Source organism: Ammodytes marinus, assembly GCF_949987685.1.
Source record: "Ammodytes marinus genome assembly, chromosome: 2".
NCBI classification, from domain to species: domain Eukaryota; kingdom Metazoa; phylum Chordata; class Actinopteri; order Uranoscopiformes; family Ammodytidae; genus Ammodytes; species Ammodytes marinus.
The window spans coordinates 34,697,626-34,722,046 of NC_137231.1; the positions used below are offsets into that span (position 1 = coordinate 34,697,626).

At 39.2% G+C, this 24,421-nt stretch overlaps 2 protein-coding genes across 2 annotated transcripts; both read left to right on the top strand.

Moving 5' to 3' along the window:
- The first annotated feature begins 224 nt into the window (after nucleotides 1-224).
- LOC307260095 (uncharacterized protein) lies at nucleotides 225-8,050 on the top strand. Its single transcript, XM_080040228.1, has 15 exons — nucleotides 225-289; nucleotides 935-1,013; nucleotides 1,413-1,433; nucleotides 1,549-1,575; nucleotides 1,666-1,698; nucleotides 1,800-1,906; nucleotides 2,302-2,442; nucleotides 2,599-2,677; nucleotides 3,130-3,165; nucleotides 5,056-5,097; nucleotides 5,217-5,240; nucleotides 5,812-5,841; nucleotides 5,929-5,973; nucleotides 7,064-7,111; nucleotides 7,664-8,050. The coding sequence occupies exons 2-15, from the start codon at nucleotides 953-955 to the stop codon at nucleotides 7,738-7,740; spliced, it is 771 nt and encodes a 256-aa protein (XP_079896354.1). The 5' UTR covers nucleotides 225-289; nucleotides 935-952; the 3' UTR covers nucleotides 7,741-8,050.
- A 2,037-nt stretch (nucleotides 8,051-10,087) lies between these two features.
- LOC307267953 (type-2 ice-structuring protein-like) lies at nucleotides 10,088-18,929 on the top strand. The gene is made up of 11 exons (XM_080050441.1): nucleotides 10,088-10,144; nucleotides 10,669-10,747; nucleotides 11,082-11,102; nucleotides 11,218-11,244; nucleotides 11,352-11,384; nucleotides 11,488-11,594; nucleotides 12,197-12,334; nucleotides 12,433-12,505; nucleotides 14,341-14,373; nucleotides 15,301-15,345; nucleotides 18,563-18,929. The coding sequence occupies exons 2-11, from the start codon at nucleotides 10,687-10,689 to the stop codon at nucleotides 18,637-18,639; spliced, it is 615 nt and encodes a 204-aa protein (XP_079906567.1). The 5' UTR covers nucleotides 10,088-10,144; nucleotides 10,669-10,686; the 3' UTR covers nucleotides 18,640-18,929.
- Nucleotides 18,930-24,421: the final 5,492 nt, after the last annotated feature.

Below are 24,421 nucleotides of genomic sequence, written 5' to 3' on the forward strand. Positions count from 1 at the left end.
ATGACAAGACAAAAACCAGTGGAATAAATGAGTGTGTCATTGTCCCAGAATACAAAGTAGTTTTAAATGCATGATTTACAGTGTGTGTGTGTGTGTGTGTGTGTGTGTGTGTGTGTGTGTGTGTGTGTGTGTGTGTGTGTGTGTGTGTGTGTGTGTGTGTGTGTGTGTGTGGGTGGGTGTGGCCTCAGTTCCTGTTCTTGTGCAACTATATAACTTCTGATTTTTGTCTCCACACACAGTCTGAAGCCTCTCTTTTCAGAGGACGGAGAGAAGATTCTATCTGCTGCAGGTCTGCTATAAATGTTTATGATTTTTTTTTTTAGAAATGTTTGAATAAATATGCAAATTTGGCAATATGTAACTAATTTGAAATGGAAGCAGCAGACTCTTTAAGATGTCAATGTTTTCAATACTTTTTCCTGGTTACAAAAATGTGTATTTAAAATGTATGTAATGTGAATTGCTTTGCTTTTATTATAGTTACATATATAGTTATAATTAAATCTGTCCTTGTGTGATTATTGTCTGTATCTCTGTATTTTTATTATGCTGCTGCCTGTCTTGGTCAGGTCACCCTTGAAAAGGAGATGTTTAATCTCAATGGTTTTCTCCTGGTTAAATAAAGGTTATAATGATAAAAATAAGAAATGTTTATTATGCGTTAAAAGTTTTAAAATTTAATTTTTACAACATTTTAGTGTCTAATGTTTTAACAGAACAGGATTTTTTGGTTCAGAGTGATAGGGAAAAAAACAATGTTGAGATAAGATTGTATAGGAAAAATATACAGATACAAACAGATACAAAATTGCCAAATTCTCAGAATTGACCAGTACTTGAATGTTTTTTCCTGCAGTGTCTCGCCTAAGTGTCCTGTCAGTATCAGTGTGAGCTGATGAGGTAGAAGTAAAATTTCTGTTTCTCCCAATTAAAGATTTTCAGCATCTCCAACATGGCGGTTCTGACTGTGTCTGTCTTTGTGGTCGCCATGACGGCTCTGACCACAGCTTTCGGTGAGTATTAACTGATAGGAGTGGAGGTCAAATGCTTAACTTTTGCATGCACTAACTAATACTTTACCTTACACTCTGAAGCCTGACATGTCATATAATAGGGCGGAATTATTTTTTTCTTTTTTACATAATTCATTCTTTTTTTGAATAATTCATTTTATAGATCAGGAATTAATCTAAATGAGAACAATGTATCCTAGAAATCTGGAATATTCTATTGTTTTGGTTCTTTCTATTTCGCCTTGTGGTCGGGAAAGAAACATTTCTGTTCTTGTTTATAAAAAAGTGACTATTTAAAAAGGGTATGATGACTTTCTATAGGAACTGTATCTTTTAAATAAATGATCTATGTTTTTCCACGACTGATTTTTTTTTAAACTGTCTTTCCACTGTCTCCAGAAACTACTATACCACCACCACGTGAGTGTATATTTCCTTATATTTGCACTGATGCCTGTTTGAGACATGAATATAAATACAATGAAATAACAAATCAGATATCCTATGTCAATAACTGCTATGTTGAATTGTGCAGCTGATGCCGGAGGAACTGGAGATCCATGTGAGTGTATATTTCTTCTTAAATACAACAAAGCAGCATTTAAGCAAATTTAAAAAATGTATGCTATATTGGTTATTTTTGCTCAAACAGGGGAATACTTCCATACAACAGTTCCTCCAACTGGTGGATATTTACCCTTCATATTTTTACAAAAATGCATCAAACTTTAATAAGATATTCTTCTGCCTTTGATATCATGACCCTCTCTTCTGTGTCTTAAATAGAGGACTATTTCGGTGGCTGGCATCCATCTTGTCCTCCCGGTTGGACAATGTTTGATATTCAGTGTCTCCTCTTCGTCAAAGAAGAGAAGACTTGGGCTGAAGCTGAGGTAAACAGAAAAATTGCTCTTAAGTAGGCTAAAATATTTAGGATGCCCCAATTATTGTAGTCAGATGCAGCATGCTTAGAAATACCTGGATGCGGTCGGGATATTTAGTGTGGAAATCACAAACTGGATTGGTGTTAAAGCGCAGCCCTGGCGGAGACCAACCTCTGCGTCAACCATAGTGTTAGTCAGATTCAGGACTTCATCAAAGTGCACCTTCCATCGCCCTTTTACCTCCTCAGTTGAGTTCAACAGCGTCCCATCCAGGGAAGGAAATTAGCTGGGGTTTGGGGCAAAAAAAAACTGAAAACTGCCATTGAAATAAATTTTACAGGGGCATTTAATAAGGTTGTCTTTCTCATCCTATCTATCACTCTGTCTGTTTCTCTCCACCGTAGACAAACTGCCACTACCAGGGAGGAAGCCTTGTGCCTGTCATCCAGTCAACAAGTATAGACACCACCAGGGACATTCAGCAGCTGCTGCAGGATGCCGGTCATCACGATGGACAAATATGGGTTCAAGATTGTAATGAGAAGGTATACACGATACGATATACTTTATTGTCCCCTAAGGGAAATTTGTCTTGGACTCAAAAGCTGTATACACAATTAAAACTGTCTGATGGTTATTTGAACAATATTCTATTAAGTATAATTACTCCTAATAATATTGTCTTCTGTTTTCCCTCACAGCATCAGTCCTGGATGTGGATGTTTTATGGCTTTTTCTCTACTGAGGATAAGTCCTCCTGTTTGCAGATCGGCGAAGGAGGTAAGAAGACCATCATCTATGATTGGTGTACTGATTGGGAAATTATCTTCTTCATGGGTCCCCGATGTGACTAGAGAAAAAAAAAACCCTCTCTCTCTTTCTCCACCTCGCTGAAAACCTGTGTTCAAAAACCCTCGTCAGAATTCTATCCGCTTATGAAGTCATAAGGGGAGAAGCCACGCCCCCTGATTACAAGCCTAACATAACTTCAGGGCTTTTTGGACACTAAACCATGAAAACATATTTTCTAGTAGAAACCCAAATTACAATATTGAAACTGAAAAGTAGCATAATGTGTGACTTTTAAGCTACAGTCTGTACCCAGTTAGCATAACATTAGTAACTCATTCTTAAAAAAGGGAATGAAAGCATTCCCCAAAAGTCAAACTATCTTATGAGTAAAGGATCAATGTTTTTCCACCACTCACTGGTGTTTTCAACTGTCTTCTCAGGTCCTCCAACAACCTTCCCACCAACTACCGTACCAGGTGAGTGTAATTTCTCACATTTCTCCTGATACCTGTGTAAGACGTGACTATGAACAAATAAACACTATGCAGCATTTTAGTGAGGGGGGGGGGGGGGTTAACGGAAAGAGCTTGGGTGTAGCTTACACCTGAGTCTTCTATTAACAAAACAATACCAACTAGGGCCCGACCAATTATCGCATATTTCGGAATTATCGGCATCGGCCGTTTTTTTGCAGATTTTTGCAGATTTTTTTATTTCATTTTTTATTTTTATTTTTTCAAGAAATCATGTGTGAAATGTTTTCCTTCCCTGGAGGTAGCCTAAATGAATAGCATGAATGCTATATCCTATTTACAGCAGCAGCAGCAGGTGTGTTGTAATACATTGGATTAATTTACACTTGACAGTTCCCCCTGCAACCAATAGCAGAGGCATTGGTCATCGCTTGACCGTTAATAATAAATATAATTGATGGAATGTATATGATGCTTTTTTGGAGGTCATTCAAAGACACTTTACATCAGGGCTATTCAATTAGTTTTGAATGGGGGCCGGTTGGTGGAAATGATCCAAAATGAGGGGCCAGAAAAAAATGCCTAAAATTGATGAGCATTACATCAATAGCTACATATACTGTAAAACACTACAACGACATAGGAGTGCATATATTGTCTTTATTTTATCAAATAGAGTTCACCAGCTTATCAAAAAAAAATCCCAATTTGATTAAAATTTTTTGTCTGTATTTTGCTCAAAGATGCCAATGCACAGTACAGAAATAAACAACTGCTTATTTGAATACAAAAAAACTACAGACACTGACTTTACAGTTGTGCAATTTTGTTTGCTATGTGAAGGTACAAATTTTGTGCAAACATGCAAAGTTCTACTGGTGCAATATTATGCAGACACACTAAATACAAATGATGGACCATACACTTACACTGTGGTACAATCGCGCCCGCAAAGCTGCATACACAGAGCAGCTGATAGAGAAAAGCTTGGAGACACATGTGCACATTTATTTACTGCAGATCGCGGCCTTTCGCGCAGTTATGACCATGCAAAAGCACACATCACACATGCTAGTACATTGATTGTGCACCACTAAAAAAAAAAAAAAAAAAAAAAAAAAATTTTTTTCTTTTTGGGGTCGGTCGGTAGTCAAGGCGGGGGCCAGTAAATATTCCTTCGCGGGCCGCACCTGGCCCGCGGGCCGCCTATTGAATAGCCCTGCTTTACATCATAGAGAATCACACATGTAGAAAAAGAAAACAAAATACAGAGAAAATTTAAATAAGGTTTGAATTGGAGTCAGGTGTCATTATGCTTTCTTAAAGAGGTGAGTTTTGAGTTGACTTTTGAATAAGTTTATTGAGTGTGAGATGCTGATGTTTGGTGGGAGGGAGTTCCAGAGGGTTTGGTGCAGTAAGATAAAATGCATAATGTCTGAATTTAGACATATTTGTTACACTTTATTTTTTTAGACAATGCGTATTGCAATAAAGAAAAAGTTCCTGTACATATTTTCAACAGTAAAGGGTATTTTTAAGGGTTCAAAAAATGAATTTTTTTTCAATATATATTTTGGGGATTTATTTTTAATTTTTTCTCAATCGTCCGATTTAATGGTAATCGTAATTTTTCTCTGAAAATAATCGGCATCGGCACTCCAAAATAAATATTGGTCGGGCCCTAATACCAACAAAAGCTACTATGTAAAATACAGCAAGAGAGAGGACTGTGCAGATAAACACACCACCACTCATTCTAGTGGGGCAGAAGTGATCATTGAGAGGGATAATTTTTGTGAGAAATAGAACCTTCCCCAAAAGACTAACTAACTATCTTAAGTAAAGGATCAATGTTTTCCCAAAACTCACTGTTGTTTTCAAATGTCTTTCCAGAACATCCAACAACCATCCCATCAACGACTGTACCATGCGATAGTAAATATCCTCATATCTGAAACCTGTTTGAGATATAATTATAAAAACAATGGAATAACATTACAGAAAATAACAGATCAGATGTCCTAAGTCAATAACTATTATATTGATTTGTGCAGCTGTACCAGGACACGAAGACACATGTGAGTGTATAATTCTTCTTTCTTCTTAAATACAACAAAACAACAAAGGAAAAGAAAGATTATTTGTCCTTTGTCAATGTTTTATCAAACTTTTGTACGCCCATGGTTTTCAAGGTAAAAAAATTACTGGCCATTAGAGACCTGCCAGCCCAGTATTGTGGTGGTGGAATAATGAGCTATGGCATGGCACCTTAGAAATTAGGTTTTTAAACTTACAAAGATCAGAAATTGATTGACTTAACACGTCCAATGGTTTTGTTATTGTTATTAAAACTTTTATCATAAATCATACACACATTTTGTAACATGATAAAGTTTTGGGCCTTAATCCTTTCTTAACTAATGGAATCATACCAATCTGTTTTCACCACGGGCACAGCTGATGTTATTTATAATGTGCCATTATTTAACAATATAAAACGGCCTAAGAAAATGTCCTTGTTCAACTTCCACACAATGTACTCTGTGATAACTTGACCCCAGGAAGGGAATAAGCCCCTTTCCCCAAAAGTAAAAAGTTAAGGATGTGTAACTTTCCATGACTAATTAGTGTTTTTAACTGTCTTTCCAGTTGAAACAACCCTCCCAACTACTGTACCAGGTGATCATAAGTATCATGAAATAACGATAACAAGAAAATGAAAGATCAAATATCCTTTGTAAATAACGGCTCTTTTGAATTGTGCAGCTCGTCGACGACGTCGTGTGCGCAGACATGGACCCGATCTGACAGGTTGAGTTCTTACTTTGTGTTGGGTTAGATAAGCCTGTTGAGTTATTTATTTAGCTGTAAAACTACTGATAGGCACACACAGGAGTCGGTTAATGCTAGTCTGATGAAACCAGCCTGATCTCCTGAGCTTCACATTCGGTTCTCTCTGGAAGATCAGTCCTGACTTTCTCCAATCTCCAGAGGGTGGAACCAGTCAAAAAGGTACAGGGCCATCCTTCAGATTTCACGTGTGTCCCTTATAGTGGAGGGCAGCTTCTTGTTGGTTCGTGTAGTTGTAAATCTAGCCTCCTGAGACCCTTCCACTAATGGACGGAAAGTTTGCAAGGTGCGGTCTGAGTGCCGGCTAGATTGACGAATACATGAACCAATCAGAAGCTGCCTTCCACTAACAGACTCCTTCCCAACGAGATTGGAGAAAGTCCAAACTGATCTGCAGGAGAAAAACAAATGTGAAGCTCACAAGATCAGGCTGGTCTCATCAGACTAGCATTAACCGACTCCTATGTGTGCCTATCAGTAGTTTTACAGGTAAATAAATAACTCCTTCTTTGTTTCATCCCTATACACTCACATGCGTGTATAGGGATGAAAACTATACAAAACATTCCTATACTAAAATGTGTCCTGTAGCTTAAAATCTTTCAGACAGACATGCTTTACTCTTATATATAGACTCAATGAAATAACATCAAGGAAAATGAAAGACTAGATGTCCTTGGTCAATAACTGCTTTTTTGAATTGTCCAGATTATTTTGGAGGATGGTTATGGCACGAATGAGACTATAATGGCGTTGTTGTATTGTTCAGTTTGTGGACGAGGTGGTGGGCAACTACATGGATGTGCATCTCTATGTAGTCAATATTTCTTCATAAATACAATTAAATAATATATGAATGGAAGATCAGATGTCCTCAGTCAGGGGACAGGGATAGGTTAAAATAGGAGTGAGACCAACACGCACATGCACACACACACACGCTATCATGTCATATTACCCCAATTGAGTCTGGGAAAATTGAACCCTGGGACTATTGAGCCCTGGGAACATTGATACGCTCATTCAGTAACTGCTGTGTTGTATTGTGCAGGTCCTAGAGGTCATGGAGGACGTGGTGGAGGAGGTCGTGGGCGCAGATGTAAGTGTATATTTCTTCATAAATAAAAATAAATAACAACAAACAAGATGAGCCTCTGACAGTGCTGCACCATCGGACAGGTTTTAAGTATTTGTTTGTGTTGCCTTTACTACACCTGGCGATAACAGTCATCTTGCCATCTTCACATTCCTGTCTCTCCATGGGAAGGAGCCAGTGAATGACCGCATTCAGACCTTATACTGGAAAGCAGCTTCTAATTGGTTTGTGGATTTGTCGCTTCAGGAGACTAACCATATCTCATGAGCTTATTCGTCAATCCATGTTAACCTCAACGACTACATGAACCAATCAGGGGATGCCTTCCACTAACAGACAGAAAGTGGGGAGGGTCCGGTCTGACTGGAGGCTAGATTGATAAGTACATGAACCAATCAGGGACTGCCTTCCACTAACAGACAAGAGCTCCTCCCCACCGAGATTGGAGAAAGTCCAGACAGATCTGTGTGAGAGAAACAAATATGAAGCTTGAGACATCAGGCTGCTCTAAGTTTGTGTTGCATTTACTGACTCCTGTGTGTTTGTTACTTCCAGCTGGTCCATCTGGATGCTCGACTAATGAGCAGTGCCATCATCTCCTCCCTTCCATCTGCAGCATAGTGATCTATTGATTCCTGATCTGAAAGAGCGGCAAAATGCATCCTTATTCAAACACTGGTTAATATGTCTTTGTAACATGTAACCTTAAGGATGTAAATCTGATTTGTCATATTTCAACGTCTATTTCTATTGCTGTAACGCTGCTTAAGAAACAAAGCGACAAGTGACATGAACAGAATATGGATTATATCTTGCCTTTAGAACTAAACGTTTGGATAAAAATGTTCTTAACAACTATATTCTGCAGCTTCTACTTTTTTTTCTTGTCTTATGCAAATTAAAAGGATGGAGCAATAAAAAGTATCTGTGAGTCTGTGTTAACCCTCCTGTTGTTAGTTTCATGTTAACCATACTTTTGTGTTCCCATCAAAAATGGCTGCCCCATGATAGCCAAGTATACATCTAAATACAAATATTATTGCCAAATTTTGTGTTAGATCTTTTTACGAACGTAACATTAAACACACTTTTTGCTCTTTACGGCCTGTAAGCCACGTCTGGATTATTTTGACTAAAATAAATACGAAGATGAAACATATTGTGGTATTTATTACAGATTACATTATATCAAAGTTTAACAAGGACATTTGTTTTTAAACCTTCTGACATTTTTATAAAGTCGCTCAAAATAACATGAGTTGTGGTCTCATGATCGATCGAATCCTACAAACAGGATGAATGGATAGCCAACGAGTGTGGTTCCCGTGGGGGATTCTGTGTGCGTGACATCAAAAGACACCCAAAGCTTAATGAAGATAATAAAAATTAACTATGTGTGTTAAGAGTCTTTATATTAACAAACGCATGTAACCTCATGACAGTCAGATTAAATAAACTGCAATTGCAAATAAAAGTTCCTTGTGTGTAAACCCAGGAAGTTCACTGGAATTGATAGTCAGCAGCTGATTTAAATTGACTTTGTCTTGAGTTAAAGGTGTGGTGTTCAGTCTCATGGTGCTTATCACAGCTGTCACACATGAAAGTGACTTGCAGTTTTGTCAGTGCAGCATGTAATTTAAAGTAGCTACGAGGAACTTTTAAATATGTCTCATTTTTCCTCTGACGGTCATAAATTACATGTAACAGAAAACGACACCATCAGTGCAAAAAATTTTTCTTAATGCCTTTGTCCGGGTACTCACATCCAAGAACAACAGCTGGCGTCTTAAAAGCACAACCGCATTTATCCAAAGTGACCGCTAGAAATAACACAAACTGAAAGTTAGTCGTAGCCACTCTATAATCAGCAGAGCACACACCGTCACTGGATAAATACCAGTGAAAGTAAAGCCAGATCTGCTTCTACACACTGTATCAATAACAGTGACCTTTCTTTGTTTACACAGTAAATAATGGTGACATGAACAAACCTTTTGCATATGATGTGGTCCTGATGACATCATTGTTCCTGAAGTTCCTATTTTATCAGTTCCTGTATTGATTTCATGATATTTAATGTGGTTTCAGTAAGTCATACTGCTCTGTGTATGGGTGGGGTGGGTTGGGGTGGGTTGGGGGGATGGATTGTGTACTCCAGGTAGGGAATGAGTCCTTACACCAAGTAAAGGAGTTCAAGTACCTCCAAACAGAGAGGCGGCTTTGTACCGCATTGTTGTGACTAAAAGAGAGCTGAGTCGGAAGATCTCAGATCTCAGGTACAAGTGGCCGAAATGGGTTTTCTCAGGAGGGTGGCTGGTGTCTTCCTTAGAGATAGGGTGAGAAGCTGAGAGGAGCCAACACCTCCCTAGGGGGGTGTTCCCATCCAACTTGGAGGAGGAAGACCCAGGACTAGGTGGAGAGATTAGAGTATCTCCTCACTGGCCTGGGAACACCACTGGATCCCCCATTCAGAGCTGGTTAATGTGGCCCGGGAAAGATACTGTCAGATGTCACATGATTGACCATCACCATCAGTCCTCTCTGCCTTTTTTGATGTCATCACTTTTTAGTTGTGTGTTTTACCGACGTTGATCAAATGTTTTTTTCATTTAGAACATGAAAGTGTTTGGGTTGGACTTATGCCACGGGCGTTATGTTTAACTAAATATGGGCGTTGTTGGGTCAACATCAAGACAAGACAAATACCAGTCGGATTAATTAATTAATTAATTAATTAATTGTCCCTGAATTAGAAATAAAGTTTTAAATGCACGATTATTAGTTTTATTCATACGACACATGATGCATATTTTGTGTTTTTTAATTTATTAAAATGTAAATACATTATTAGTTCATAGAGCAGTGGATTTGCCTTTTTTGGGGAAGATTCATTCATGTTTGTGGTTGTGTGTGTGTGCGTGGCATCAGTGTGTGCGTGGCATCAGTTCCTGCTCTTGTTAGACTATATAACAGCTGATCTTTGTCTCCACACAGTCACTCACTTCAGAGGACAGAGAGGAGATCCTTCTGCTACAGGTTTGCAACATCTCATATCTAATTATGCGTACATTTGCATCTCTTTAAAAAACTAATTTAGAATGGCTTTATCCAGAGAATTTTTACAACATGAGAGTCCAAAGCTATTACAGAAAAGATTTTAGAAACAGCCTTCTTTCATTTTATAAATAAAAAAAATACTATGTACAATGTCTTAAAAATATATTTTGGGCTTGTGATTAATAAGAACATTTACCATAAATCAGACAATTAACAACAAATCCTTCTGGAATAACATTCAGAGTAGTGCTAAGAATACTTATGAAAAGTTCAGTTGATGTAGGTGTTTTAGAGGAAAACCCAATGTTGAGGTAATTTCTATTAAAGATGGTTAAATAGGATAAATGTACAGACGCAAACAAACAAAGTTTAAAATAGCCAAATTCTCAAAATGGACCAGTACTTTTGCCTACAGTGTCTCGACCTAAAGTCCTGTCAGTAGCAATGTGAGTCGTTGTCTTTCTGTTGAAGTAAAGTAACATTTCTGTCTCTCCTAATCAAAGGTTTTCAGCATCTCCAACATGGCGATGCTAACTGTGTCTGTCTTTGTGTGCGCCATGACGGCTCTGACCACAGCTTTCCGTGAGTATTATGGGAGTGGAGGTCAATGAACGATTATCAAAGTAATAATGTTTTTTTTCGTACCTTCAGAGTGAAATATTTAACTTTTGCTTCCACTAACTCATACTTTCTCTGAAGCCTGATACATCATGTAATGGGCAGGAAATCTTTTATTTTATTTTATTAAAACATTTTTTTTAAATCATGTTTTATTGATCAGGAATTTATAGAAATGTTTTAATGTGTCTATTTCAAAAGGGTATGATGACTTTCTACAGGAATTGTATCTTTTAAGCAAATGATCTGTTATTCCACGACTGACTGTTGTTTTCAACTGTCTTTCCACTGTCTCCAGAACCTACTGAACTACCACCACGTGAGTGTATATTTCCTCATATTTGCACTGATGCCTGTTTGAGACCTGAATGTAAATACAATGAAATAACAAATCAGATATCCTAAATCATTAAATGCTATGTTGAATTGTGCAGCTGATGCCGGAGAAACTGGAGATCCATGTGAGTGTATATTTCTTCCTTAAATACAACATAACAGCATTAAAGCAAATTAAAAAAATTATATCTGAAGTCAATAACTGCAACGTTGGTTATTTTTGCTCATACAGGGGAATACTTCTATTCTACAGTTCCTACAACTGGTGGATATTTACCCTTCCTATTTTTACAAAAATGCCTCAACTTAATAAAATATTCCTCTGCCTTTGATATCATGACCCTCTCTCCTGTGTTTGTCTTCACTAGAGGGGCAGTTCGGTGGCTGGCATCCAACTTGTCCTCCCAGTTGGACCATGTTTCATATGCAGTGTCTCCTCTTCGTCAAAGAATTTAAGACTTGGGCTGAAGCTGAGGTAAACAGCAAAATTGTGTTTCTAAGCTAGGAAGATCATATACTGGACTTGACACTTTAATAATTTGGTGCAATATTAAATATTGCAATGCTGCATCTATACTATATGTTAAACTATAGTTTTTTAAAATGTTTTTATTAATTAAATTGATCACAAATTTCGGAATTTGATCTTTGCCTTTGCTTATTTCAATCCATGTTTTTCCCTCAACTCATCAAGTAGCCTAGCGCTATATTTTTATATTATATTTAATATTCAGGAGTTCACTCAAAGTGCACTTACTTTGTTAAAAAGGTAATTCAAAGTCTTACATTTGATTTGGAGAACCCTGTCAGAAGAATACACTGATAGAAGTAAACAAGATATTTCCCAACATCTGATAAAATTGTGCTGGAAATTATCCAAAATGTCCTCAAAGCATATTTCACAGGGGCAAAAAGAAGTTAATTTCGTATCCTGGTACACAAATCACCTGAGGTGTGAATTTATTTCTCTACTTATTTGCACACTTGGGTAATCAGCGTCTTCTTTGGAAGTGCTGTTATTATGGTTGTCTTTCTCATCCTATCTGACATCACTCTGTCTGTTTACCTCCACCGTAGACAAACTGCCACAACCAGGGGGGAAATCTTGTGCCTGTAATCCAGTCAGCAGGTATGGACACCAACAGGGACATTCAGGAGCTAATGAAGGATGCCGGTCACAATGGACAAATATGGGTTCAAGAATGTAATGCAGGGGTATGTAACGAATAGTTAAACAATGTCTGATGGTTATTTAAACATTATTGTATTAATTGATATTACTCCAAACAATTATCTCCTATGTTTTTCCTCAGTCTGTGATGTGGATGTTTTTTGACTTTTTCTCTACTGAGGATAAGTCCTCCTGTTTGCAGATCGGCGAAGGAAGTAAGAACATAATTCATGATTGGTGTAAATACTGATTGGAAAATGCACTTTTTCATTGGTCCCCAGTATGACTAGAATAAAAACTGTCTGTACCCAGTTAGCATAGCATTAGTGCCATTAAAAACTTACTTTAAAAAAAAATCTCATTCTTAAGCTGCGAACACACTGCACTGGCCACGTGAACGCAAGTTGCTCGCCGCTGCTTGATCATATTGGGCCATATATTCCTGAAATCGACACCGTTTCTGAGATCAGACCCGTCACACTTACGGTGCAACAACAACAACATGGTCCAGCTGTGCCAATAAATACAGATGTAGGTACACTGTGTAACCAGCGGCAGTCATGTCACAAAGAGCATTAAAACAGCATGAAGACGCACCCCGTTCGCAAATACACACATTAACAGCAATTCAGCAACATACTAAACACAAAAACAACAGCAGTGTGTGCTCAGCGGCAAAAATAAAGGCAGACATCAGCCTACCTGAAAGTGAAAGTGTGCCGGCTGGCGGAGGACAACACCGGTGCTTCGCTGTGCTATATAGGAATTCCACACGGACACTGCCGTCAAGTTTGGGTTCATATTATCCTCCGGAACAGCACACAGCTGGGTGAGTTTCACTATGGTAACCGGCGCTACCTTGGCTAAAGTACAACCAACAGCTAAACAGATCCAAAATACACATATTTGCAGAATGTATTGGAAGCCCAATGTCCTCACTCCACACGCCCACCTGGTCTTGCAGACCACCGGGCAATCTCAACACTGATTGGCTATTCACGCGCTTCGATGAGGCGCGCCCACGCACCGCAAAAACACCCGCCGCCGATTCTTGGGTGGATGCGCGGCCACACGCTAGTACATTGACTTTGTATGTACCGTAAATTCTGCACTATAAGGCGCACTGGACTATAAGCCGCAGGTGTTATGTTTAATTACCATATGTAAGAGTTTGTGCACAGAGGGGATTGTCGGGAAAGAGATGGCTGCTTGAGGAAGCTCCCATTTATTAAAATTTCAATAAACAAGTTGCATATTTGCATAACGTATTCAAGAAAAAAAAGCATGGGCTGTAGTTGTAACAAAAAAAAATAGCCTAAGTCACTATTTAAAATAAGAAGGGCAGCAACTAATATAAAATGATTGTCCTACAATTGAAATACATATAAGTAACTCACCAAAGCAGTAGACTTAGTAGTTGTATATCCAACCGCGTAAAGCTCACTCCGTGTCCGTGAATAATTACCGCGACTAATTCCTCATTAACGGAACGTTACACCGGTCGGTTTTTGAATCTCATCCCCATATTCCCAAGGCTTCTTAACTGTTGTTGGCGAAAGGAGAGACCGTGTTCAGCTCCGCGGTGCCGTGGAGACCACAGGCTGCGCTGCGGTGGTACGGAGGAGGTTTTTTGCAGTTGCTGTTTGACTCAACGCTCAGTTTATTGCACTTGCATCAAAATATTTAATTTTGTTAAACTTTATTTGATCCGTTTTGTACACGTATATAAAGTTTTAAAATAGGGGCGGCCCGGCGGCCTAAAGGTTACAGACACTAAAAAAAAACTAAAAACTATTTTCCTCATCCACCAATCGAGTTCATTTGAAACGAGGAGTCGATTACTAACGCCCATCCCTAGTAGCTACAGAACATATACTGTGCTGTGTAATAACAGGGTCGAAAAATGGGGAAAAAGTCGCGGCTTATAGTCCGAAAAGTACGGTAATCTCGCCGTGCGGCCAGTGCAGTGCTTTACTCAACAAAAGCGATCGTATGAGTAAAGGATCAATGTTTTTCCACAACTCACTGGTGTTTTCAACTGTCTTTTCAGGTCCTCCAACAACCATCCCACCTGTACCACATTGTGAGTGTATATTTCCCCATATTTGTACTGATACCTGTTTGAGACATGAATATAAATATATTGAAATGGCAATAAAGAAAATAACAGATCAGATGTCTCAAGTCAAAAACTGCTACGTTTTATTGTGCAGCTTTGGCAGTAGAATATTTCGGACACGAAGATAGACATGAGTGTATATTTCTTCTTAAATATAAAAAAAGCATTAAAGAAAATTAAAGGCCTACTTCACCGGTTGGAATATGAAGGTGTATTGAACTCGGAGATCCTATGAAGTATAAATGTGCAAAAAAAATTGAAATCGGATCATCCTAGCCCTACCCTTACTGTGATGTCACAGTAAGGAAAATGTAGGGTTAGACAGTGAGACCATAAAACACTCTTTCTCTTTTCTCAGGCTAGGATGATCCGATTTAAAAAAAATTTGCACATTTATACTTCATAGGATCTCCGAGTTCAATACACCTTAATATTCCAACCGGTGAAGTAGGCCTTTAAAGATTAGTTGTCCTTTGTCAACTTTTGTATGCCCAAGATCAAAAATGACAAGCAATAAGAAATGGGGACTGCCCATCATTTCTACAGCTCATTAGTGCTGGCAAATGTTCTAGACAGAAAACATAAAATAAAAAATTCAACTAAGTTTTAGGCCTATAATATTTATGAACATTTAATTTCAATCAGATTTTGTGTTAAACACTTAGTGAGACACCCAATTTTGGGTACTCAGTCGGGCTAAGGGTCCAAAGGCAGAGGGTGTCATACTGTATATGGAATGTGAAGCCCACTGAGGCAAATGTCTAATTGTGATATAGGGCTGTATTAATAAAACTGATTTGATTTGTGATTATAAAAAAAGAAGGAAATAACGATAAAGAAAAGGAAAGACCAAATGTCCTTTGTAAATAACTGCTTTGTTTAATTGTGCAGATGATGGACCACGTCGTGTGCGCAGACACGGACACCATGGACCAGGTTGAGTTCTTACTTTGTATTGATTTTACTAAGCCTGCCGAGACCAGTAATCTGCAAGCTTCACATTCGTTTCTCTAAAGAAGATCAGTCTGGTCTTTCTCCAATCTCCGTGGGGAGGAGCCGGTCGAAAATATTACAGGGCTTATAAGGGCCAACGTGTAGATCTCACATTGTCCCTTATAGTGGAAGGCATTGTGAGACCAGCCATATCTCACAAGCTTATTCATCGATCCATGTTGACATCAACGACTACATGAACCAATCAGGGGCTGCTTTTCACTAAGGGATGGAAAGTGGGGAGGGTCCGGTCTGACTTGAGGCTACACGGTAGATTAGGGATGTAACGTGGGATGGGGAATGGTGCAGGTTAAGGTTATGGTCTGATAGCAATAGCTCCGGTTAGCATGAACTCACGGTAGGCAACTCCTCACGGTACTTTTATTACACATATTGACCATATCAAGCCAGGTCTCTACTGCACTAAATCTATTAAGCAGATGCGTTCAGGAACATAGTCCGAAATTCCTGCCTACACCAAGTCATTACAAAATAAACCATTTAAAAGGGAAACTTCACTAATAGACTAAACTAGCGCATGCACTTTTTCATGGTTAACATTAAATTGCAAACAAACAAAAGGAGGCACCACCTTGTGCATGTTATAAAACTGACTGTTACAAACGGTAAACAGCAAACAAGTCCACCACGATATGAATAGGCCACTACATCAACTCTACGTGTTTTCTTGTAATACCATGTCTCGGTTGAGCAGCCTGCTTGCATGATAAATGCGCTCGGCCATTGTGACAAGTCTGGTGAGCGATGTCGTCATACACGTGGCACTCGAATTAACCAAATAAAACAATAAGATGTTGGCAAATCATCAGTGAAACATGAATTCTTCTAACGTGAAAATTAACAGTCAGGTGTCACGTGGCCCATTGTTTACACTAACCAGAGCAGCAAGTGCAGCTTCACAACATTGAGTCACGCAAAGAGAAAAGGGAGAGATAGAGAAAAAGATGGCTTACCAGACGCTGGAGAAAGTCGTTCGCGGGTCAGTAACATCATGATGAATCCAGGCGAACATGAGGAGAATGAGATGGGGGGTAACAATTATAATCCACCGCGACCGTGCGTTAAATCCCCGGTAAAATCGCCAAACTTCCGTGACAGTCAGATGAAGGAAATAAATCCAAAGATCCGAAATATGTTCATCACAATTTAACGTGAACTCAGCTATGCCGCCATGTGGCACAATACTATGGAATCACTTCTTTGTCTTCTTCTTCTGTTGCATTATTAGCGGTTGGCATTATGGAATCACTAATAGGTCAAATTTAGCTGACGTTCCCTAATGCGAAAGTGAGAGGGAGGGGAGTGAAGGTGGGAGAGAAGTGCACTGCAAAAACATTGATTTTGAGCAATTTTAATTTATAACTAATACAAATCCTAATTCAATATTTTACTGAGTTCATTGTGCCAGTCATAATTTTGGCCTATTAAGGTAAAAACATGTCTTGTAAAAATAATGATAAATAAAAATAGAGTTGGTAAGCAAGTAAAACATAGATAGATGGGAAATGATCACACTATTGTTTGATTATTTTAGTTTTATGCATTATTATTATAACTTTATTTGAACAGGGACAATGTACAAAAGAAACATTAACCTTGTTTGGAGCAAGGAGAGATGCATTGTACCAGGTTTTAGCAAACTGCTATTTTCCACCTGTAGTCCCTGGGCAGGTAAGAACAATAAAAAGTACTAAACAAGACACAATAATATCTAGACATGGGATTAAACATTAAAAGGATAACAAGATACAATGATATAAATACATAGGATAAAAAATTAAAATTAAAAAATGTATGAAAAGCACTACATTACATAATTAATAAAAATAAAAAAATACCCCTATCCTACTAGCACTACAAAATGCTATAGGTGTGTGCAGGTCTGCTGCGTAAACAACCAAACCTTTGTCAGATGGGAGAAAGCCCGGAAATCACCATTGGTTATAAGATCTGTTGGGAGACTGTTCCATTGTTTAATGCCTACAGCGGAGAAGGACGACTTTCCAAATGTAGTTCTGCGTTGTGGGATTCTGCATTCTCCCCTAATTGTTGACCTGGTTGCTCGTGCTGACATTTCTGAGCCCAGTGTCACAAAGTTCCTTAAGGGAGGAGGTGCAGCATTGTGTATGATTTTGAAAATTAAGCGCACATTAGCATACACAATGCGATTTTCAAAATTAAGCAGATTGTGTTTATCCAAGATTTTGCAGTGGTGATATTGACGAGTTTTTTTATCATGAATTTTAAGAGCATTTTCATATAATGATTCAAGTGGTCTCAAGGTTGTTTTACCTGCTTGAGACCAACTGGTCATACAGTAGGAAAAATGGGAAAGAATCATAGCATTCAGATAGGTGTTTGATGCCTAAACTGTAAGAGAGTTTCTTATGAATCGATAGTTTGCCAGATTAAATTTGATTGTGTTACTCAACCTTTTTATATGCTTTTTTTTAAAATGTAGTGTTGGATCAAGAGTGACACTTAAGTACTTAAATTCTTCCACATTTTTAATTTTTTGACCATTAACATAAATGTCAGGACAATCTTTACATTTGCACCTATTTGAAAAGTACATTGTAACAGTCTTCCCAACATTAAGTGTAAGATTTGAGTCAGTAAGCCATTTAGCAACATTTCCCATTTCCTTAGTCAATTTAGAAGCAACTTCTGAGGTCCTCATTTTACAGTAACAGACAAGTGCCTAAATTAAGTTTAAATCTAAAATTCCTGTTTCGGTTTGAATAATAGAGGTGTAATGCTTCTTAAAATAATCAATAGAGAAGCTGTGTTGGTGATAAGTTATTTAAATCTCTCAGACACTTCTTCATAGTAAGATATTGAATTATTCTTGTTTGTATGTTTTATTTTAATCAGCTGTACAACATTGAATTTAAGGGGATGGAAATCAATTCCACACTTAATATCGCATCGTGATATTGCGATATCAAACCCAATATCGTATCGTACTCAATTTCATAACGTTACATCCCTGCTGTAGATTGGCTGGTACATGAACCAATCAGGGGCTGCCTTCTATTAACAAACGGGGCCAGGCTGCTCCCCACGGAGAATGGAGACTAGTCTAGAAGTGAAGTTAGTTTGTGCTGCATTTACTGACTCCTAATCTTGTTACTTCCAGACGGCCCATCTGGATGCTCGACTAATGAGCAGTGCCCTCATCTCCTCCCATCCGTCTGCAGCATACTGATCTATTGATTCCTGATCTGAAAGAGCGGCAAAATTCATCCTTATTCAAACACTGGTTGATATGTCTTTGTGACGTGTAACCTGAAGGATTTGAATCTGCTTTGTCTACTTTAAACCTTTTTCTATCGCTGTAACGCTGCTTAAGAAACAAAGCGACAAAGGGACATGAACAGGATCTGGATTGTCTCTTGCCTTTTAATGCTGAACATTATGTTAAAAATGTTCTTAACAACTATATTCTGCAGATTGCACTATTCTTTCTTGTCTTATGCAAATTAAAAGGATGAAGCAATAAAAAAGCCTGATGGTCCGTGAGTCTGTATTAACCCTCCTGTTGTGTTTATTCATGTTAACTATACTTTTGTGTTACCATCAAAAATGGCTGCCCCATGATAGCCAAATATAAGTACTAGTGCTGTCAAACGATTAAAATATTTAATCGCGATTAATCGCATCAATGTCATAGTTAACTCACGATTAATCGTGATTAATCGCATTTTTATCTATTCTAGCCCAAATGTCCCTTGATTTCTTTTTGTCCCATTATTTTTTCTCATTTTAATGCTCTTATCACACCCATTGTCTACACCCTTGTAATTCAGTGTATTTCTTCAAACATATAATAATTTGCAATTCAGTGCAAATAGCCCACAGTGTAGACCACCCCCCACCCCCCACCCCTAGAACAGCATACACAAACATAATTGGAACTTATTTTTTTATTTAAAAACCAAACCATAAAACAACATAGGGTATATAAAACAAATTAGTATTTAGGCTAAAGTAAACTGGTTGTCGTAGGCCTAAATGTTTTGGGAGTCTTACATCCACGGCTTATTTCAGACTGTGTGTGGAGTGGACACACTATACGCTTGTGTGCCGGACTGCCGGTGGGTGCCAGGTGGTTGCCATGGCGCTGCTGCACCCGAGGCAGTCGCCCTTCGTAGCGGAAAATAAAGTGGAAATGAATGACTGCCGGCTGCCACTAACATTCATGGAGGTTTTGGTGGGGGCGCAGGGTCATAAGTAAGACTTTTGCAAATGACAGCTTTCTTTACTGTTCTTTTAAAGTCCCAGAGTCACACCACGGAAGAAGCTACTAGTGATTAACTGCACATATGCAAATAAAAGTTCCTTGTGTGTAAACCCAGGAAGTTCACTGGAATTGATAGTCAGCAGCTGATTTAAATTGACTTTGTCTTGAGTTAAAGGTGTGTAACAGCAAACGACACCATCAGTGCAAAAAAGTTTTTCTTAATGCCTTTGTCCGGGTACTCACATCCAAGAACAACAGCTGGTATCTGAAAAGCAACACCGCTTTTATTCAAAGGGGCCGCTAGAATTAACACAAACAGAAAGTTAGTCATAGCCGTGGGGCGCCCTTAGCTCAGATGGTAGGGCGTCCCCCCCATGGGCCTCGGCCAGCAGCGGACCCGGGTTCGATTCCAGCCCGCGGTCGTTCTCTGCATGTCACTCCCCTCTCTGCCCCATCTCAACTCTCTCTTCACTATCAATAAAGCATAAAATGCCAAAAAAATATCTTAAAAAAAATGTAAAAAAAAGAAAGTTAGTCGTAGCCGCTCTATGCTCAGCAGAACACACACAGTCACTAGATAAATACCAGTCAAGGTAAAGCCATATTTGCTTCTACACACTCAGTGTTTCCCCCAGCACTATCTTGTTAAGGCGGCCGCCTTAAAGGCCTACTTCACCGGTTTGAATATGAAGGTGTATTGAATTCTGAGATCCTATGTAGTATAAATGTGCAATTTTTTTTTAAATTGGTTCATCCTAGCCTGAGAAAAGGCAGAAAGAGTTTTTTTTTAACCCTATATTAATGTTACTGTGACATCACAGTAAGATAAATATAGGGTTAAAAAAAAATTACTTTGTAAATATTACTGTGATGTCACAGTAGGAGAAATCACAGTAATATTTACAAAGTAAGGTTTTTTTTTAACCCTATATTTATCTTACTGTGATGTCACAGTAAGATTAATATAGGGTTAAAAAAAACACTCTTTCTGCCTTTTCTCAGGCTAGGATGAACCAATTTCAATTTTTTTTGCACATTTATACTACATAGGATCTCAGAATTCAATACACCTTCATATTCAAACCGGTGAAGTAGGCCTTTAACAAGACTAGGGCACGGCTTTGACTACCAATGTATTGAAAAAAAAAAAAAAATTGAAAAAAAAAAATATGGCATTGGTAATACTGTTTACAACATTAGTCGTGCCAATAAAGCTTTTTGAATTTAATTGAGACGGCGGCATCTGGTGGTTGAATATATTGTTGCATAGTCTGTCACCTGTCAATCTACCGCTGCTGGTCTGTGGTTAATTTGAACGGAATCCGACATCGCAAACTGTCAATCTGTAAATCTTCCGAGGCAGCTTGATTTTACTTAAAAACGGGCTTCACAACAAGGTAAGATCATTATTAACCTTAACTCCATAAAATTCAAGAATAAACTTAACTTTACGTTCGAATTTAAAAAAAGTTGAAAACATAGGCGGCTACAGTTGAAATTGAAACAGTTACCTGTGCACATGGTTTATCTTGCAATATAGCCTAGCTTAATGGATGGCAAAAGACAGCCCAAAATTTCGGGCTTCTTTATGCAAAGAAGCAGGCCAACTTCGCCGTCGTCGGCACCACCGCCTCCGCCTCCGCCTCCCCCCCACCCACGGATCCACCGCGATCCTTTAAACACAGAGTTACTGGATGGAACACGGAGTGGGCTATGGACCGAAAATACGCCAGTTGGCTATATCATACTGAACACGGTGAGTTTTATTTATTTATTATTAATTAATTAATTAATTTTTAATTTTAATTATAATTGTAGGGCTTATTAAATCACGAGTCTGCGTCATTCCTAGGGATGTTCTGCAGAATATGTAGATCTAACCGTCAATCAGCAACACGCGGCCCTTCACAAAGGCCATTCATAGAAATCCCATGCACAAACTATAGACGTGATGCCTTGGATCAGCACATGATGTCCAAGAACCACTCTGCATCCGTGGCCATCACAGCCCAATCCAGCAAAAGTAAGTGTTTCTAAATTATAAATGAAGTAACAAACTAAGAATATTTGATTTATTTTTTATATAATCATAATAATAATAATTAAAACTGCGAGCAGTGATGACCGGGCCCTCGCACCTCCGTGCTGCTCGCCGTCCCGGCCGGCCTCGGCGCTCCGGGCGACCGCGTGAGAGAACGCGCCGCGGTCTCCTCTTCTTCGGAGTGCGCGGCACAGCGATACCTGTCGCTGGAAGCGTGGAAGTTGCCGCTACGCGCTCGATGCGGATGCGAGGAAGTCCTCGGGCCTAGGCTCTTACCAGGCGGGTGAAGTTTGGAGCGCGTGGGACAGCGCATAGCGAAATTACAGCGACTTCCTGCTTCATGTAGCCTGGCATTCCCAGACCTGCCACTAGGCGCTGGCAAATTAAATTTGCTGCGCGTGTTGGTCTGGAGACGCTCCGTTGAAGCTTATCAAGACTACCAGAAATCTGGTATAACGTTTCAATTGGTTCTATCTAATATGGGCGCGCCAGAGCCCTTTATATGGTGCTCTGGGGAGGACGTAACCGGATGACGACAGTGACGTGCATGCGACGTCGAAGCTGTGATAGTAAACATCAAAGATGGCTGCGGATATGTTGTGTGAGTTTGAGACTGCTTTGGCCTCGACCCTTAACGAATTGGAAGACGGGACTCATAGCTTTCACTAGCAAGTAAGTGGAATGTTCTGTTTTGCCGACCGACAACGGCAAACGTTTAATTGAACAGTTTAACAGCTGTTCGCTAAACGAACGGGGCTTACGTCACTTGTGCATCGCTCTGATTGGTTGTAGTGCTATCCAACTGCGTGCAGTGGCATTTGAAATGCACGAGTAGGAGCCGCCCCTAGAGTTGGAAATTACTATTGATCGTCGCCAGACCCTCTATCGTTCAAGATATCAGGGTCAGGATTTCCAGGCTATGCTTCATGGCGACGACGCCGAGAAACTACTAAGGCCATGGAGCTGATTGAACCGGCTTCCCGTGTTATCATTGTCTCTAGACCTCCCTGAGCTGCTTTGAGGTTGATTTGATCAAGTGTGTAGGACTTGAAGGTAAATAACTATCATGCAATATTTACTTTGCCCAGCAGTTGGCGCTCTCACTTTTTCTTAATATTATTGTGTGGGCTTACTCAGGCCTTGGGTCTCATTAAGCATATCAAATGTTGAGAAGATCAGACTGAGTATACTGGAGTTACAGCTACTTCCTGTTTACTGGCGAAGACGCCAAGCAACGGCGAAGGCGTTTTGACAGGTGGCACTCTAACTTTGTATGAATATTAGCGTGCAGGCTTCCTCAGGCCTTGGGTCTCATTAACCATAAGACATTTCAGATGATCAGACAAAGTACAGTGAAGTTACAGCGACTTCCTGTTTAGTGAAAAAGACGCCAAGCTATGGCGAAGGCCTTTCAGCCAATGAAACCAGCTTCCAGTTTTATCACGTGGATGTCTGTAGACCTCCCTGAGCTGCTTTGAGGTTGATTTGATAAAAGTTTGACGGACATATAGTTAAATAACCAACATGCAATATTTACTTTGCCCAGCGGGTGGCGCTCTCACTTTATATGAATATTAGCGTGTGGGCATCCTCAGGCCTTGGGTCTCATTAACTATATACAATTGTGAGATGATCAGACGGAGAATAGTGAAGTTACAGCGACTTCCTGTTTGGTGGCGAAGACGCCAAGCTACGGCGAAGGCGTTTCAGCCAATGGAACCAGCTTCCAGTGCTATCATGGTGGCTGTCTGTAGACCTCCCTGAGCTGCTTTGAGTTTGATTTGATCCAAGTTTGTAGGATGTGTAGGTAAATGCAGCAACATGCAGTATTTATATTGTCCAGCAGGTGGCAATGTCTTCCTACTTAATGTAATACTGTCATCTAGTGTGCAGCCCTTTCTTTATAGGTCCATGTAGAGAAAAGTTGAAAAAATTGTGAATATTTCAATTTAAAAGTCTTCCTGTTGATTTTGGGGCGGGGCTTCAAGAGGCTTTTTTGTTTGTCCTGGGATTATACATTTCTGTATAAAATATTGGGCATCTAGGTGTAACACAGCATGAGTTATGATCAATCAAAGGGTTCATGAGGTTCGTTTTTGATATTTGTTGGCGAATGTGGAGCCGGTGCTGCAAGACGGTTAATCCGGATAAAACAAGCTTTCGGGTATATCATCTTCCATGTCGGAGGACGTACCCTATCATATTTTTTTTTGCACAAAAAGTTGTTATGAGTCCACTTTGCTCTGCAATCCTGCAGAATAATGTGGAGTTCTGACTTTTGGCGCCAATTTGGCGAATATCGGCTCCCATCTCGTCATAGTTAATCGGAATCAAACAAAATTTTTGTGGTGTATATTCCATGATAGATGAGTGTCCCTACAGTGGTCGTTTTTCTAAATATGTTCCTGCTAGGAGTTATTAATTTTTGAACATTTTGATGATTTGAGAGCCAGAAATTCACATATTTCACTTAAAAAAAATTCCTGCCGATTTTGGGGCGGGGCTTCAAGAGGCTTTTTTGTGGGGCCTGCAAAGATACATTTGTGTCATTAATTTGGTGTAGCTAGGTATAACACAGCCTGAGTTATGATGAATTAAAGTTTCATGAGGTTCGTTAATTATGATGTGTACGTCAACTTTGACCCCCAATAGATCACTGGTACTACTGTGATCTTGAAATCTTTTCGCAATCTAACATCGGGCAAGCGTTTTGA